At 46.1% G+C, this 12,873-nt stretch overlaps 1 protein-coding gene across 2 annotated transcripts in view; it reads left to right on the forward strand.

The window, feature by feature from the left end:
• Positions 1-3,146: 3,146 nt before the first annotated feature.
• Positions 3,147-12,873, forward strand: part of LOC101603901 (programmed cell death 6 interacting protein) — an 82,289-nt gene continuing 72,562 nt past the window's right edge. For both annotated transcript variants that reach the window (XM_045136290.1, XM_045136292.1), the window contains exon 1: positions 3,147-3,476. In XM_045136290.1, coding sequence (XP_044992225.1) covers positions 3,268-3,476 — 209 coding nt within the window. In that variant the 5' untranslated portion in view covers positions 3,147-3,267. The remainder of the gene's footprint in view (positions 3,477-12,873) is intronic.

Here is a 12,873-nt window from a genome sequence, read left to right on the forward strand (position 1 = left end):
TTTATTTGAGACAGAGAGAGGCAGAGAGAGAGAGAGAGAGAATGGGTGCACCAGGCCCTCTAGCCACTGCAAATGAACTCCAGACACATGCGCCCCCTTGTGCATCTGGCTTACATGGGTTCTGAGAAATCAAACCTGGGTCCTTAGGCTTCAGAGTCATGTGTCTTAACCATTAAAGCATCTCTCCAGCCCACCTGTTTCATTTTACATAGATACAGGGCTCCCCCCCCCACACCCCACAGCCCAGAAAGGGTCTCATTCCAGCCCACGCTGCCCTGGAACTCTGTAGTCACAGGGTGGCCTACAGCTCACAGTGATCCTCTTACACTGGCCTGAAATGTGCTGGAATTAAAGGTGTGCACTACCATGCCTGGCCACAGGAGCATTTGTTTTTCCCCAGGCTCCTGTGGAATTTCCACGGTGGCCTGGAACTCACAATGATCCTCCAACCTCTGCCTCTTGAGTGCTGGGATTAAAGGTGTGCACCACTACGCCCTGGACATTTTTTTTTATATTATTATTAACAGAACAAAGTATGGTAACACACATAACGTGTTGTGACTTGCTCTTTTTGGTTAATGATCCCCACCTTCCTATGGCAATAGTTTCTTCTTATCCAATATTCAGTTCATCTTCGATCCTATTTTAGTTGTCTTAAAAAGCATTTGAGAGCTGGGCATGGTGGCACATGTCTTTAATCCCAGCACTTGGGAGGCAGAGGAGGGAGGATGGCCATGAGTTTGAGGCCACCCTGAGACTACATGGTGAATTTCAGGTTAGCCTGGGCTACAGTGAAATCCTACCTCAAAAAACCAGAAAGAAAGAAAAAAAAAAAACAAACCTTTATAAGTAGTCTATCCAGACCAGGATCACTTCTGGCTCTAAAGTCCTTTCATTTTCTTTTCACCTAGCAGTTACTTTTCCTTGAAAATAAATTGTTGAAGATATGCACCAGTTGTCTTGCAAAGAATTACACCTATGTTTACTTATTTGCATGTCTGTGTGCATGTAAGTAGCTCAGACATAGGTGTAATTCATTCAGATTTGCTGTCTGCTCACTCTGCCAATTTTCCTGTTTTCTTTCTTCATTTGCACCTATGTATATGCATGTATGTATGGGTCCTTCAAGGTCTCTTGGTGCTGCAAAGAAATGCCTGTCAACCTTTTTACGTGGGTGGTTGGGGAACTGAACTGGGCCAACAGGCTTTCCAAGCAAGCACCTTGAATCTCTCAGCTATCTCTCCAGGCCCCTAAGTTTCTTTCATTCTATACTTGACTTGCTTTTTTTTTTTTTTGAGGTGGGGTCTCACTGTAGCCCAGGCTGACTTTGCTTTTGAAGTTCTGTCATATGATTTGACTCTACTCACTTAGATATGGGAAGTGCTTTAGGTCTGGTAGTTTCTCCTTACCACTCAACCCTTCTACACTCCTTTTTTGTCAAGCATCTTCTCAGATTACTGGTGTTCTTTTCCTTTTTCTTTTTCGAGGTAGGGTCTTGCTCTAGCCCAGGCTGACCTGGAATTCACTATGTAGTGTCAGGGTGGCCTCGAACTCATGGTGATCTTCCTACTTCTGTCTTCCCAGTGCTGAGATTAAAGGCATACGTCACCATGCCTGACTGCAGGTGTTATTTTTAAGTTCTTCCAAGAAGACTTTTAAAGTAAGAATTAATTTTGTTGGTCTGGAGAGATGGCTAGGCACTTAAAGGCACTTGCTTGCAAAGCCTAATGGTCCAGGTTCTGTTCTCCAGTACCCACATAAAATCAGATGCACAAAGTGGCACATGTGTCTGGAGTTCATTTGCAGTGACAAGGGGCCCTGACACACCTATTCTCTCTTTCATTCTGCGCTTTCAAATAAATAAATGAAAATATTTAAAAAAATTAATCTTGTTTAAGTTCCAAGAGAACAGTTTTGTGGCTGGAGAGATGGCTCAGTGGTTAAAGGTGCTTGCTTGTAAAGATGGATGGCCCCGGTTCAATTCTCCAGTGCCCACATAAAGCCATATGCACAAAGTGGCATATGCATTTGGAGTTGGTTTGCAGTGGCAGGAGGCCCTGGTTGTACCCACACTTTCTCTGGTATACGTAAACCGAGATCAGTTTAAAAAATTATTTACTGCTTTGCATGTCTGTATGTGTACATGCGTGCATCGGGATCTCTTGCTGCTGCAAAGGAATGCCAGATGTCTGTGCCACCTTCTGCTTTAGGTGGGTGGCTGGAGAATTGATCCTCCGGCCAGCAATCTTTGCAAGCAAGCACCTTTAACTGCTGAGCCATTTCCTCAGCCCTAAGAAATCTGTTTTTACTTACCTTATCATCTGTCTTCTTACCTGGCTGATCACTAACAGAGGCAGGGACCCTGCCTACTGAGCTCACTAGCGAATGATCTATCTTCCATCCACCTATCTTTCTATCCATCCTCTTCATATTTATGTATCAACCAATCATCTATCTATCCATTTTTCATCATCTCTGAAGCCACAAGGTCTCGATCACGTAGCCATTAGTCCTCCTAATGTAACAACGGGCCCGTAGGCCCGGGTTTTAGCCTCCATTACCCACGTAAAGCTAGATGCACCAAAGTGGCGCATACATCTGTGTTATTTGCAGTGGCAAGACGAAACTCTGGGGTCCACGACCCCTCCCCTCACGCTTGCAAATAAATAATAAATAAATACATTGAAAATAAAAATAAAAAAAAAAAAAAGGAGGCCGGGTGTGGTGGCTCCTGTCTTCAGTCCCAGAACACGAGAGGGAGAAGTAGGAGGACGGACGTGAGTTCAAGGCCAAGCCTGGGACTACAGCGTGAGTTTCAAGCCAGCCTGGGCTAGAGTGAGACCCAGCCTCGAAAACAAAACAAAAAAGGAAAAAGGAAAATGTCAACACCGACGCCTTTACACCAAGGGGAGGAACCGAGCCTTAGATGCACCGGGGAGACACTCCGGACGCCACCCGGCAGGCGCCGCGGGGGCGCGAGCAGGCGCACTGCGCAGACGCGGCTCTGTCACGTGACCTAGAGGCGCCGCCGGGTGGGGGGGTGTGAGGGGAAGCCCCGCCCACTGCTGCGCCTGCGCGGGAGCTCTTAGAAAGTGGCCGGCCGGAAGCGCTGGGCGGCCGAGTCCGTCGGCCCGTCGTTCCGTTCGTTCCGCTGCGGCTCGGCGGTGCGCCTCAGGCTTCCCCTTCCTTCCTTCCTTCCTTCCTTCCTTCCTTCCTTCCCTGTTCGTCGTCGTGGTCCCGTCGTGTTCCTCTGGCCAGACCGGCACCATGGCGACGTTCATCTCCGTGCAGCTGAAGAAGACGTCCGAGGTGGACCTGGCCAAGCCGCTGGTGAAGTTCATCCAGCAGACGTACCCGAGCGGCGGCGACGAGCAGGCCCAGTACTGCCGCGCCGCCGAGGAGCTCAGCAAGCTGCGGCGAGCGGCGCTCGGACGCCCGCTGGACAAGCACGAGGGCGCGCTGGAGACGCTGCTGAGGTGGGCGCGGGCCTGCGGGGGGAAGGCGGTCCTCCCGGGCCCCTCGGCCTCCTCCCCTCCCCCTCCCGCCCCGCCGCGGGCCTCCCAGCCGCCCTCCCCTGCCCCCTTGTCCCTGTCCCTTTCCAGTCCCTTACTCTATCCCTGTCCCTTTCCTGTCCCTTACCCCATCCCTTTCCCTTTCCCTGTTCCTTTTCCTTTCCCGGTCCCTGTCCCCGGCCCCCTGCCTGGGCAGCTCCACCCCGACTCTGGCCTGGGGCGTAGGTGTGGTTTCTGCATTCCTTCCCGGTGAGCCGGCCGTAACCCTGCCCGCCCGCCTGTGCCCCGGTTGCCAAGGCTCCATACCTGGGAGGAAGTGTGTGCCACGTATTGGTCCTTCCGATCACACTTCTTCATTGCTTTTCACCTTATTTTATCTTATTATTATTATTATTTTTGAAATAAATTTGGTCTTTTACCGAAGGCTCCTTTCTGCACCCGCTAATATATCACTGCCCTTAACGACTTTCTTGGGCCAACTCTAGATTTCCTAATCGCAGTTGTTTGAAGGAAGTGTGTGAGAAATTACGACCCTGGGGCCAGAGGTCTGCTAACTCGTGTTCGCTTGAAAGAGGTCATCATCTTAAATTCAGAATGATCAAAAGGCAACCCGGAGAATGCTGGAAGTTAGGAGCTGTGAATGTGCCCTAAAGCATGAGTGACATATTGGATCTCCCAAAGTAGGCTCCTTAAAAATCTGTTGACAGAGCCGGGCATGGTGGTGCACGCCTTTTATCCCAGCACTTGGGAGGCAGAGGTACAAGGATCCCCATGAGTTCGAGGCCACCCTGAAACTACATAGTAAATTCCAGGTCAGCCTGGGCTAGAGTGAAACTCTACCACGAAAAAAACCAAAAAACCAACAAACAAAAATCTGTTGACAGATGGGTGTGTGCCCGTAATGGAATATGTTTGTGACTTTTAACAAGTGTTTCCTGACCTCATGTATTTGTTGAGGGTTCTGTGTGTGGTACTTCAGTTAACTTTGACCGCGTTGTTTTGTACGACTTCATGATCTTTTTTTTTAAAATATTTTTATTTATTTATTTGAGAGTGACAGACAAAGAGGCAGATAGAGATAAGAGAGAATGGGCGCGCCAGGGCCTCCAGCCACTACAAACGAATTCCGGATGCATGCACCCCCTTGTGCATCTGGCTAGCGTGGGTCCTGGGGAGTTGAGCCTCCAACCGGGGTTGTTAGGCTTCACAGGCAAGCGCTTAACCGCTAAGCCATCTCTCCAGCCCTCATGATCTTATTTCCTACAAGTAGTACGTTCTTGTTCCACGGAAGAAACACACTTGTATTAGGAGTCAAGGGCTAGAAACCCTGACGGATGTCATGTAAACCAAGCCATTCTGAGATAGGTATTCCTTCCTTAGCTTTGAGCCTCGTGGGAGATCATCTTGCTTCAATAATCCTTCTTGTTCGTGTCCAGATGGCTCCTTGCAGCTCTCACAGCTGCTGTCATAGTCCATAGCACTGGATATGTTCTCTCCTTACCTCTGTCGAAAGGCCATGGAGGCCTCTGATTTGGTTGGTTTGCACATAGGATGGTGGGAAGTGGACTGATTTTAATGACTTCTGTCTGGGTCATCAGGCAGGTTTAACTTCTCCATACTCCATGGATCAAAGCAAGATGATTGATTGGACAGAGGGAAAGGTTAGTTCCCAAAAGGAAGAGCTTATGATTGGGTTGCTCAGGGGATATGACTGCTTGCTTGTAGATATTAGAGCTAAGACTGTTTGTTGGGCTGCAAGGATCATTAGGTAATTAGAATAAGCATTTTTAAAAAAAGTTATTTGGGGCTGGAGAGATGGCTTAGTGGTTAAGGTGCTTACCTGCAATGCCAAAGGACCCAGGTTCTATTTCCCAGGACCCATGTAAGCCAGATGCACAAGATGGCGCATGTGTCTGGAGTTCATTTGCAGAGGCTAAAGGCCCAGGCGCACCCATTTTCTCCCTCCCTCTCTCCTCTGTATTTCTTTCTCAATCTAAATTAAATAAATATTTTTTAAAATAGTTATTTAAACTATGTAAAAGAGAGAGACAGAATGGATGCATCAGGGCCTCTGGTTGCTGCAAATGAACTCCAGATGCATGCATCACTGTGCTTCTGGCTTTATGTGGGGAGTGCGAATTGAACTTTGCTCATTAGGCTTTGCAGGCAAATGCCTTAACTGCTGAGCCATCTGTCCAGCCCGCATGAGCACTTTTTAAGTTACCTTTGTCATACTTGACCGTTTCGTATAATTAACATATTTAAAATCTTCAAAGAATTAAAAATATTTTGTTTATTTATTTACAAGACAGAGATTATGAGTGGGCATGACAGGGAACTCCAGATGCATGTACTACCTTGTATATCTGACTTCACATGGATACTTGGGAATTGAGTCTGGGTCCTTTGGCTTTGCTGGCAAGCGCCTTAAGTGCTAAGCTGTCTCTCCAGCCCATTCCAGTAACTTTTTTTTAATTAAAAATTAAAAAAAAATTTTTTTATTTATTTGTTTGAGAGTGACAGAGAGAAGGAGGTAGAGAGATACAGAGAGAGAATGGGTGCGCAAGGGCCTCCAGCCATTGCAAATGAACTCCAAACATGTGCGCCCCCTTGTGCATCTGGCTAATGTGGGTCCTGGGGAATTGAACCTCGAACCAAGGTCCTTAGGCTTCACAGGCAAGTGCCTAACCACTAAGCCATCTCTCCAGCCCATTCAAGTAATTTTTATTTATGTATTTATTTTTTTATTTTTATTTTTATTTTTTTTAATTTTTATTTATTTATTTGAGAGCGACAAACACAGAGAGAAAGGCAGATAGAGGGAGAGAGAGAGAATGGGCGCGCCAGGGCTTCCAGCCTCTGCAAACAAACTCCAGACGCGTGCGCCCCCTTGTGCATCTGGCTAACGTGGGACCTGGGGAACCGAGCCTCGAACTGGGGTCCTTAGGCTTCACAGGCAAGCTCTTAACCGCTACGCCATCTCTCCAGCCCGTATTTATTTTTTTGAGGTAGGGTCTCACTCTAGCTCAGGCTGTCCTAGAATTCACTCTGTAGTCTCAGGCTGGCCTTGAACTCACTGTGATTCTCCTTCCTCTGTCTCCGAGTGCTGGGATTAGAGGTGTGTGCCACCATGGCCCATGAGAGTTTTATTTTTTGAAACAAGAGTGTCACGTAGTTCACTGTGGTCTTGAACTCCCTTGAGTAGTGGAGTATGATCCAGAACTGGGATTACAAGCCTGTGACCATGTTGGGTTTATGGGGTGCTGAAGATCAAAGCCAGAGCTTCATGCAGCACTCTACCAATGTGCTATCTCCCCAGAGGGCTTCTTGCCTGCTAGGCTTGTATTGTACCATTGAGCCACATTCTCAGCCTTCTTTTTTAACCCCCCCGAGGTAGGGTCTGGCTGTAGCCGAGGCTGACGTGAAATTCACTATGGAGTCTCAGGGTGGCCTCGAACTCATGGTGATCCTCCTACCTCTGCCTCCTGAGTGCTGGGATTAAAGGCGTGTGCCATCAGTCCAGCTAGCTTTTTCTTTTCTTTTTTTTTTTTTTTTGACAGGACCTTAGTTGCAGCCTAGGCTGTCCTGAATTCTTAGGTGATAGTGCTGGGATTACAGGTGTTAGCAACCATACCTGGCTCAGTGAAGTTTTTCAGTAGTATTAATAAAGCATACTTGGGGTATAACGAACCCTATGATAAACATCTTGTTGAGTAGATCAGGCATGTGTCCAACATGGAAGGAGCTTAGGGCCTTGAGAGACTGTTGTCATGAAGTGTTGGATAACACAGGAGCTGGAGTGCTGTAGGAACTTTTAAATTTCATTTGTTTATTCCTATTTTTTTTCCCCAGTCATTAGTGTGGGAACTATTTCTGGGTAGTGGAGCTGTTGCAGAAATAGTCTTCCTGAAACTGTTTCATTAGTCACCTCTGTAACCTTCCTAGTGCAGTCATTCAGCAAATATTAAGAGTTCTTTCAGTGGATTTAGGTAAGCTAATAACTTTCTAGAGCTTATTTTATAATGTATGTGGGTACAAAAATTACTTGGGTAATATTTTGTAAAATTGGATAGATGTTAGACTGTGAGATACTAAAATCAAGCAGAATATCCTTTTTTTTTTGAGGCAAGCCCAACAGCTTGGCCTGTGTATATGTCTCTTTCTCTGTCTCTGTCTCTGTCTCTCTCTCTCTCTCTCTCTGTGTGTGTGTGACAGAGAGAGAGAGAGAGAGAGACAGAGAGAGACAGAGAGAGACAGAGAGAGACGGGGGGGGGGGGAATGAATTGGTGTGCCAGGGCCTCCAGCCATTGCAGTCGAACTTTAGATGAGTGCTCCCCTTTATGTGCACATGTGACATTACACACTTGTGTCACTGCGTCTGGCTTACATGGGACCTGGAGAGTCAAATATGAGTTCTTAGGCTTCTCAGGCAAGTTGTCCAACTGCTAAGCCATCTCTCCAGCCCTCATGCAAAATACCTTTAATAGTTATAATTGATAACTTTGTAAACGGAACATTAATTTATGAGTTTTATCTTTGACTTTTAAACTAATAAACTTTGAAAAAGAAGGTTTAAACTAATTCCCTAGGAATAGAAACTAGTTTAATGAGTGCTAACATTGCTCCACATATAGCCTGATTATTACTGACTTGTATGTGCTCTAGTAAGATTTCCTAAGATAGAGATATGGCTCAGAGGGTAGAGTGCCGCCCTGGGCTCAGTGCCCAGCAGCACATCAAACGTGGTGTGGCAGATGTATGCCCCATAATTTCAGTGTTTGGAAGGTGGAGGGAAGGAGGATCAGAAGTACAAGGTCACCATCTTCAGATTCACAGCGGAAGTTCAAGGCCATCGAACTACAAGAGATCCTGTCACGAAAACAAAGAGTCCCGAAATGTCGGTTTAAGATGGGTGTGGTAGCACATGCCTTTAATCCTAGCGTTCCCAGGCTTGGGAGGCAGAGGTAGAAGGAGGGTCACCATGACTTCAAGGCCATCCTGAGAGTACATAGTGAATTCTAGGTCAGCCTGGACTATGGTGAGACCTACCTTGAAACCTCCCCCCCAAAAAAGGAGACCCCCCCCACCTTGAAAAGCCAAAACACAAAAAAGAAAGACCCTACCTCAGGGAAAAAAATATATTCACTATGTAATCTCAGGGTGACTTGGAACTCATGGCAGTCCTCCTACCTGTCTCCCAAGTGCTAGGATTAAAGGCTTGCGCCACAAACCCAGGCTCTTGTTTTCTTTTTGTTTTTAGAAACCATATGTCAGCATTTTGGCAATAGTGTCTAGAGAGGGAAAGCTTCCCCTTTCTTTCCATGGAAAGTTTGATTGTTAGCTTCCTGAAATTTGATCAGGGTTGAATGGGGGTTGGGAACCTAAACAATCTTATATACAGACTTTTATTTTTCCTTAGGTTGGCCTGGAACTTGCTATGTAACTCAGGCTGTTCTTTTTTAAAATATTTATTTGAGGTGGAGGTGGGGGAGTGGGCCCGCCAGGACCTCCAGCCACTGTAAACAAACTCCAGATGCATGTGTCTCCTTGTGCATCTGGCTTAAGTGGGTCCTGGAGAGTCGAACCAAGATCCTTTGGCTTTGCAGGCAAATGCCTTAACTGCTAAGCTATCTCTCAAGCCCCTCAGGCTGTTCTTAAACTTCAGATCCTTCTGTCTCAGCTTCCCAACTCCTGGGATGGCAGATGTGCACCAACATGCTCAGTATTGTATGCAGTCTTTCATATTATAGATTTTAAAAATATTTTATTTATTTACTTATTTGAGAGAGAGAGACGTAGATAGAGGGAATGGGCACTCCAGGGCCTCTAGCCACTTCAAACGAATTCCAGATGCATGCACCACCTTGGGCATCTGGCTTTACGTGGGTACAGGGGAATTGAACCTGAGTCCTTGGGCTTTGCAGGTAAGTACCTTAACTGCTAAGCCATCTTTCTAGCCCATAGATTAAAAAATAGTAACAGCCATGTCACTGTGACTGCACCTGGTCTGATCTTGTCTCATAATTTATTTTTGATAAGACCCAGACTTTAGTCCTTGTTCTCAATTGCTGTCACACTCAGGTTCCACACAGCAGGGTGTCAACTGGAATGTGTCTTGGAAACTGCCCACAACATCCTCCTCATACATTACTGGCCAGTATGTATATCCACATCTCATCAAAGAGATGCTAGGAAAGGGGGTTTTATTATGGGCAGCCATATAAGCTGCAAATCCGAGATTCTGTCTTGTGGGAGGAGGAGACGAGTGGAATGAATAGCACTCCGTCTTCACAGTGCTCCATCACCTTAACATTCTTTCTGAGAGTAAAACTGATCAGAGTCCAGGGTGAGAGTCTGGAGGTTTTCAGCCTCAGACTGAACTCCTGTCTTTATAGTACCTCATTCTTCTTTTTCTTTTCTTAGGGTGTGGTCTCACTGAAGCCCAGGCTGACCTGGAATTCACTGTAGCCCAGTGCTGGGACCAGGTGCCATCGCGCCTGGCTTTTTTTTTTTTTTTTAACCAAGAAGCTCTCTTCTGTCTGTACTTAAAGCTCTTCATAGTGGTTGAGTCATTTACGTTTCCCCTAAGTAGCTGTTTGGTTTTTCAGGCCTCCCAAAACCTTGCTAGGACTCACTGGTGAATAATTTTAAATGCTTGCTTTTGCTGGCCAGAGGGTGAGAGTTGGTGCCTTGTTTTAAACTGTATTTCCTTGTTTTGCTGAGGTTAAATTTTTTTTTTTTTCCCCAAGGTAGGGTCTCACTCTAGCTCATGCTGACCTGGAATTTACTCTGTAGTCTCAGGGTGGCCTCAAACGCTTGGCAATCCTCCTACCTCGCCTCCCAAGTGCTGGATTAAAGGCGTGTGCCCAGCTAAGGTTAAATATTTTTAAAATTTTTATTTTTTTCTTCTAAAATATTTTATTTATTTTGTTTATTTGAGAGAGAGAGAGAGAGAGAGAGAGAAGGAGGGAGAGAGAGAGAACGAGCATGCCAGGGCATCCAGCTACTGCAAACGAACTCCAGATGGATGTGCCCCTTGTGCATCTGGCTTATGTGGGTCCTGGGGAATTGAGCCTCGAACTGGGGTCCTCAGGCTTCACAGGCAAGCACTTAACCACTAAGCCATCTCTCCAGCCCCATATAGTTTATATATCTCCTTATCTCCTATTTTGAAATATTGATGTATTCAGTCTTATGCAGGTAACCACATCTGCTGTGTGTTCATGAGTATAATGGCCACGTCATGTCTAGAGGACAGCATTCCCAGCCCTTCTCCTATCCTCCTGCCCTTACATTATTTCATCCCCCCTCCCTGAAGTTCTCTAAGCTCTGGATGGTGTGGTTTAGATGCCATGTTTTTGGCTGAGTGCACAGTAGTGGTTTAATCTTGGTGACTTTGCCAGCTATTGCATCTCTGCATTTACCTGTCCTCTTTGCATAAAGAAACTTCTGCGTCTGAGGCTGTGAGCAGTACCAATCCACAGAAGCCTAGGGTGACTGGACCAGTGGGGAGAGTCATTTTTCCTTTTCTTTTGTGGTGCTTGGGGTCAAATATTGGTCTTAATAAATGACTTTCTTTTTTGTAATAGTATTAGTAGTTTTTTTTTTTAATTTGGAGTCATTTATATAGGTTTTAATAAAGTTCAAACAGATTTCTCCAATTCTTTTTCATTTGTAAAATAAAGTTAGTGGAGCCTGTCCTATAATTTCTAGAGTATTTTCTTTTTTTAAAAAAGTATTATATTTTTTTATTAGAGGGAGAGTGTGTTGCTGTCAGGTTCGCATTGCTGGCAGAAATGACTTGACCAGGAGCAGCTTTTGGGAAAAAAAAAGGTTTGTTTTGGCTTACAGACTAGAGGGGAAGCTCCATGATGGCAGGGGAAACGATGGCATGAGCAGAGGGTGGACATCACCTTCTGGCCAACATAAGGTGGACAACAGTAACAGGAGAGTGTGTCAAACACTGGCAAGGGCCCTGTTGTGCCCATTCTCTTGCTCGCTCTCCCACTTTCTCTCTCAAAATAAATAAATAAAGCCAAGCATGGTGGCACACACCTTTAATCCCAGCACTCGGGAGGCAGAAGTAGGAGGATTACCATGAGTTTGAGGCCACCCTGAGACTACATAGGGCAAGAGTGCAAAAGAGTGCAAACGATGGCATTGGGCGTAGCAAAGAAATATTCAACCAATACAAGATTTAAACAGGGCAGGCATCGAACTCTTCACTTCCAAGTCCACCAATTCTAGTCAATGACAAATCTCCAAGTGTGATAATTCTTACCAGCCACAAGTCTCTGGAATTCCAATTCTGCCCCTCCAGCTAGACTACTCACAGTCCTGGAAAACATCCAGGGCCAGCAGCTTTCCTTGGCAGCCATCTTGTGGTCCTGGCATCTTCACTGGGTCTCCACTACAACCCATGGGTCATCCTCACAATTCCATCAGGTATCCATGCAGGCATCCAGCAAACCTTCACACTGCCCATGGCCATTTCTAAAACACAAGACCCTGTTGCCAATTCAGTGACCCTCTTTTTCCTGTATTTCGTATATTCCATAGTACTGGGTAGGGTGCCAGTTTGTTAATTTGGGGGGCAATAAAGCACACTTTGAAGAACAGGACACTCCTTGAACATTCAGGCCCCTTCAAAAAGAGTCTGCATTTTTCCTGTAGCCCCCATGCCGGTCACCTGGCCAAATCTCAATAGATCTAATCTCTCATACAATTGCAGCTGAACTGGCAGCAGTTTCTGCCCCAAAATTTCTTTCTGTGCCATATTCCTCTGCTCACACCAGTCTTTCTATACAGTGCAACCCTGCACAAGTTTTTCAGCCATAACTGCAAGCCCCTCATACAAACTGCTCCTAGCCCAGCCCAGGCAAAGTTCTTTCTCACCTTAACAAGCTAAGCCTTACAGTTCATAATTCTTACTGCATTCAGTTCTTTCAGCTCTGACCAGAATGCTACATCAAGCTGTACTTACAGCACTGCAAGGCGTCTCTTGGGCCAAGGTTTCAAATCCTTCCATATTCCTCTTGAAAATCAACTTCAAAAGGCCAAAGCCACACAGTCAGGTGTCTAGCAGCAAATGGCCCCACTCCTTGGTACCAATGTTACTGTTGCAGTCAGATTTGCATTGCTGGCAGAAATCACCCAACCAAGAGCAGCTTTTTGAGGAAAAAAATGGTTTATTTAGGCTTACAGACTTGAGGGGAAGCTCCATTATGGCAGGGGAAAACGATGGCATGAACAGGGGGCGGACATCACCCTCTGGCTAACATAAGGTGGACAATAGCAACAGGAGAGTGTGGCAAACACTGGCAAGGGGAAACTGGCTATTACACCCATAAGCCCGCCCCCA

Source organism: Jaculus jaculus, chromosome 17 (assembly GCF_020740685.1).
Source record: "Jaculus jaculus isolate mJacJac1 chromosome 17, mJacJac1.mat.Y.cur, whole genome shotgun sequence".
NCBI classification, from domain to species: domain Eukaryota; kingdom Metazoa; phylum Chordata; class Mammalia; order Rodentia; family Dipodidae; genus Jaculus; species Jaculus jaculus.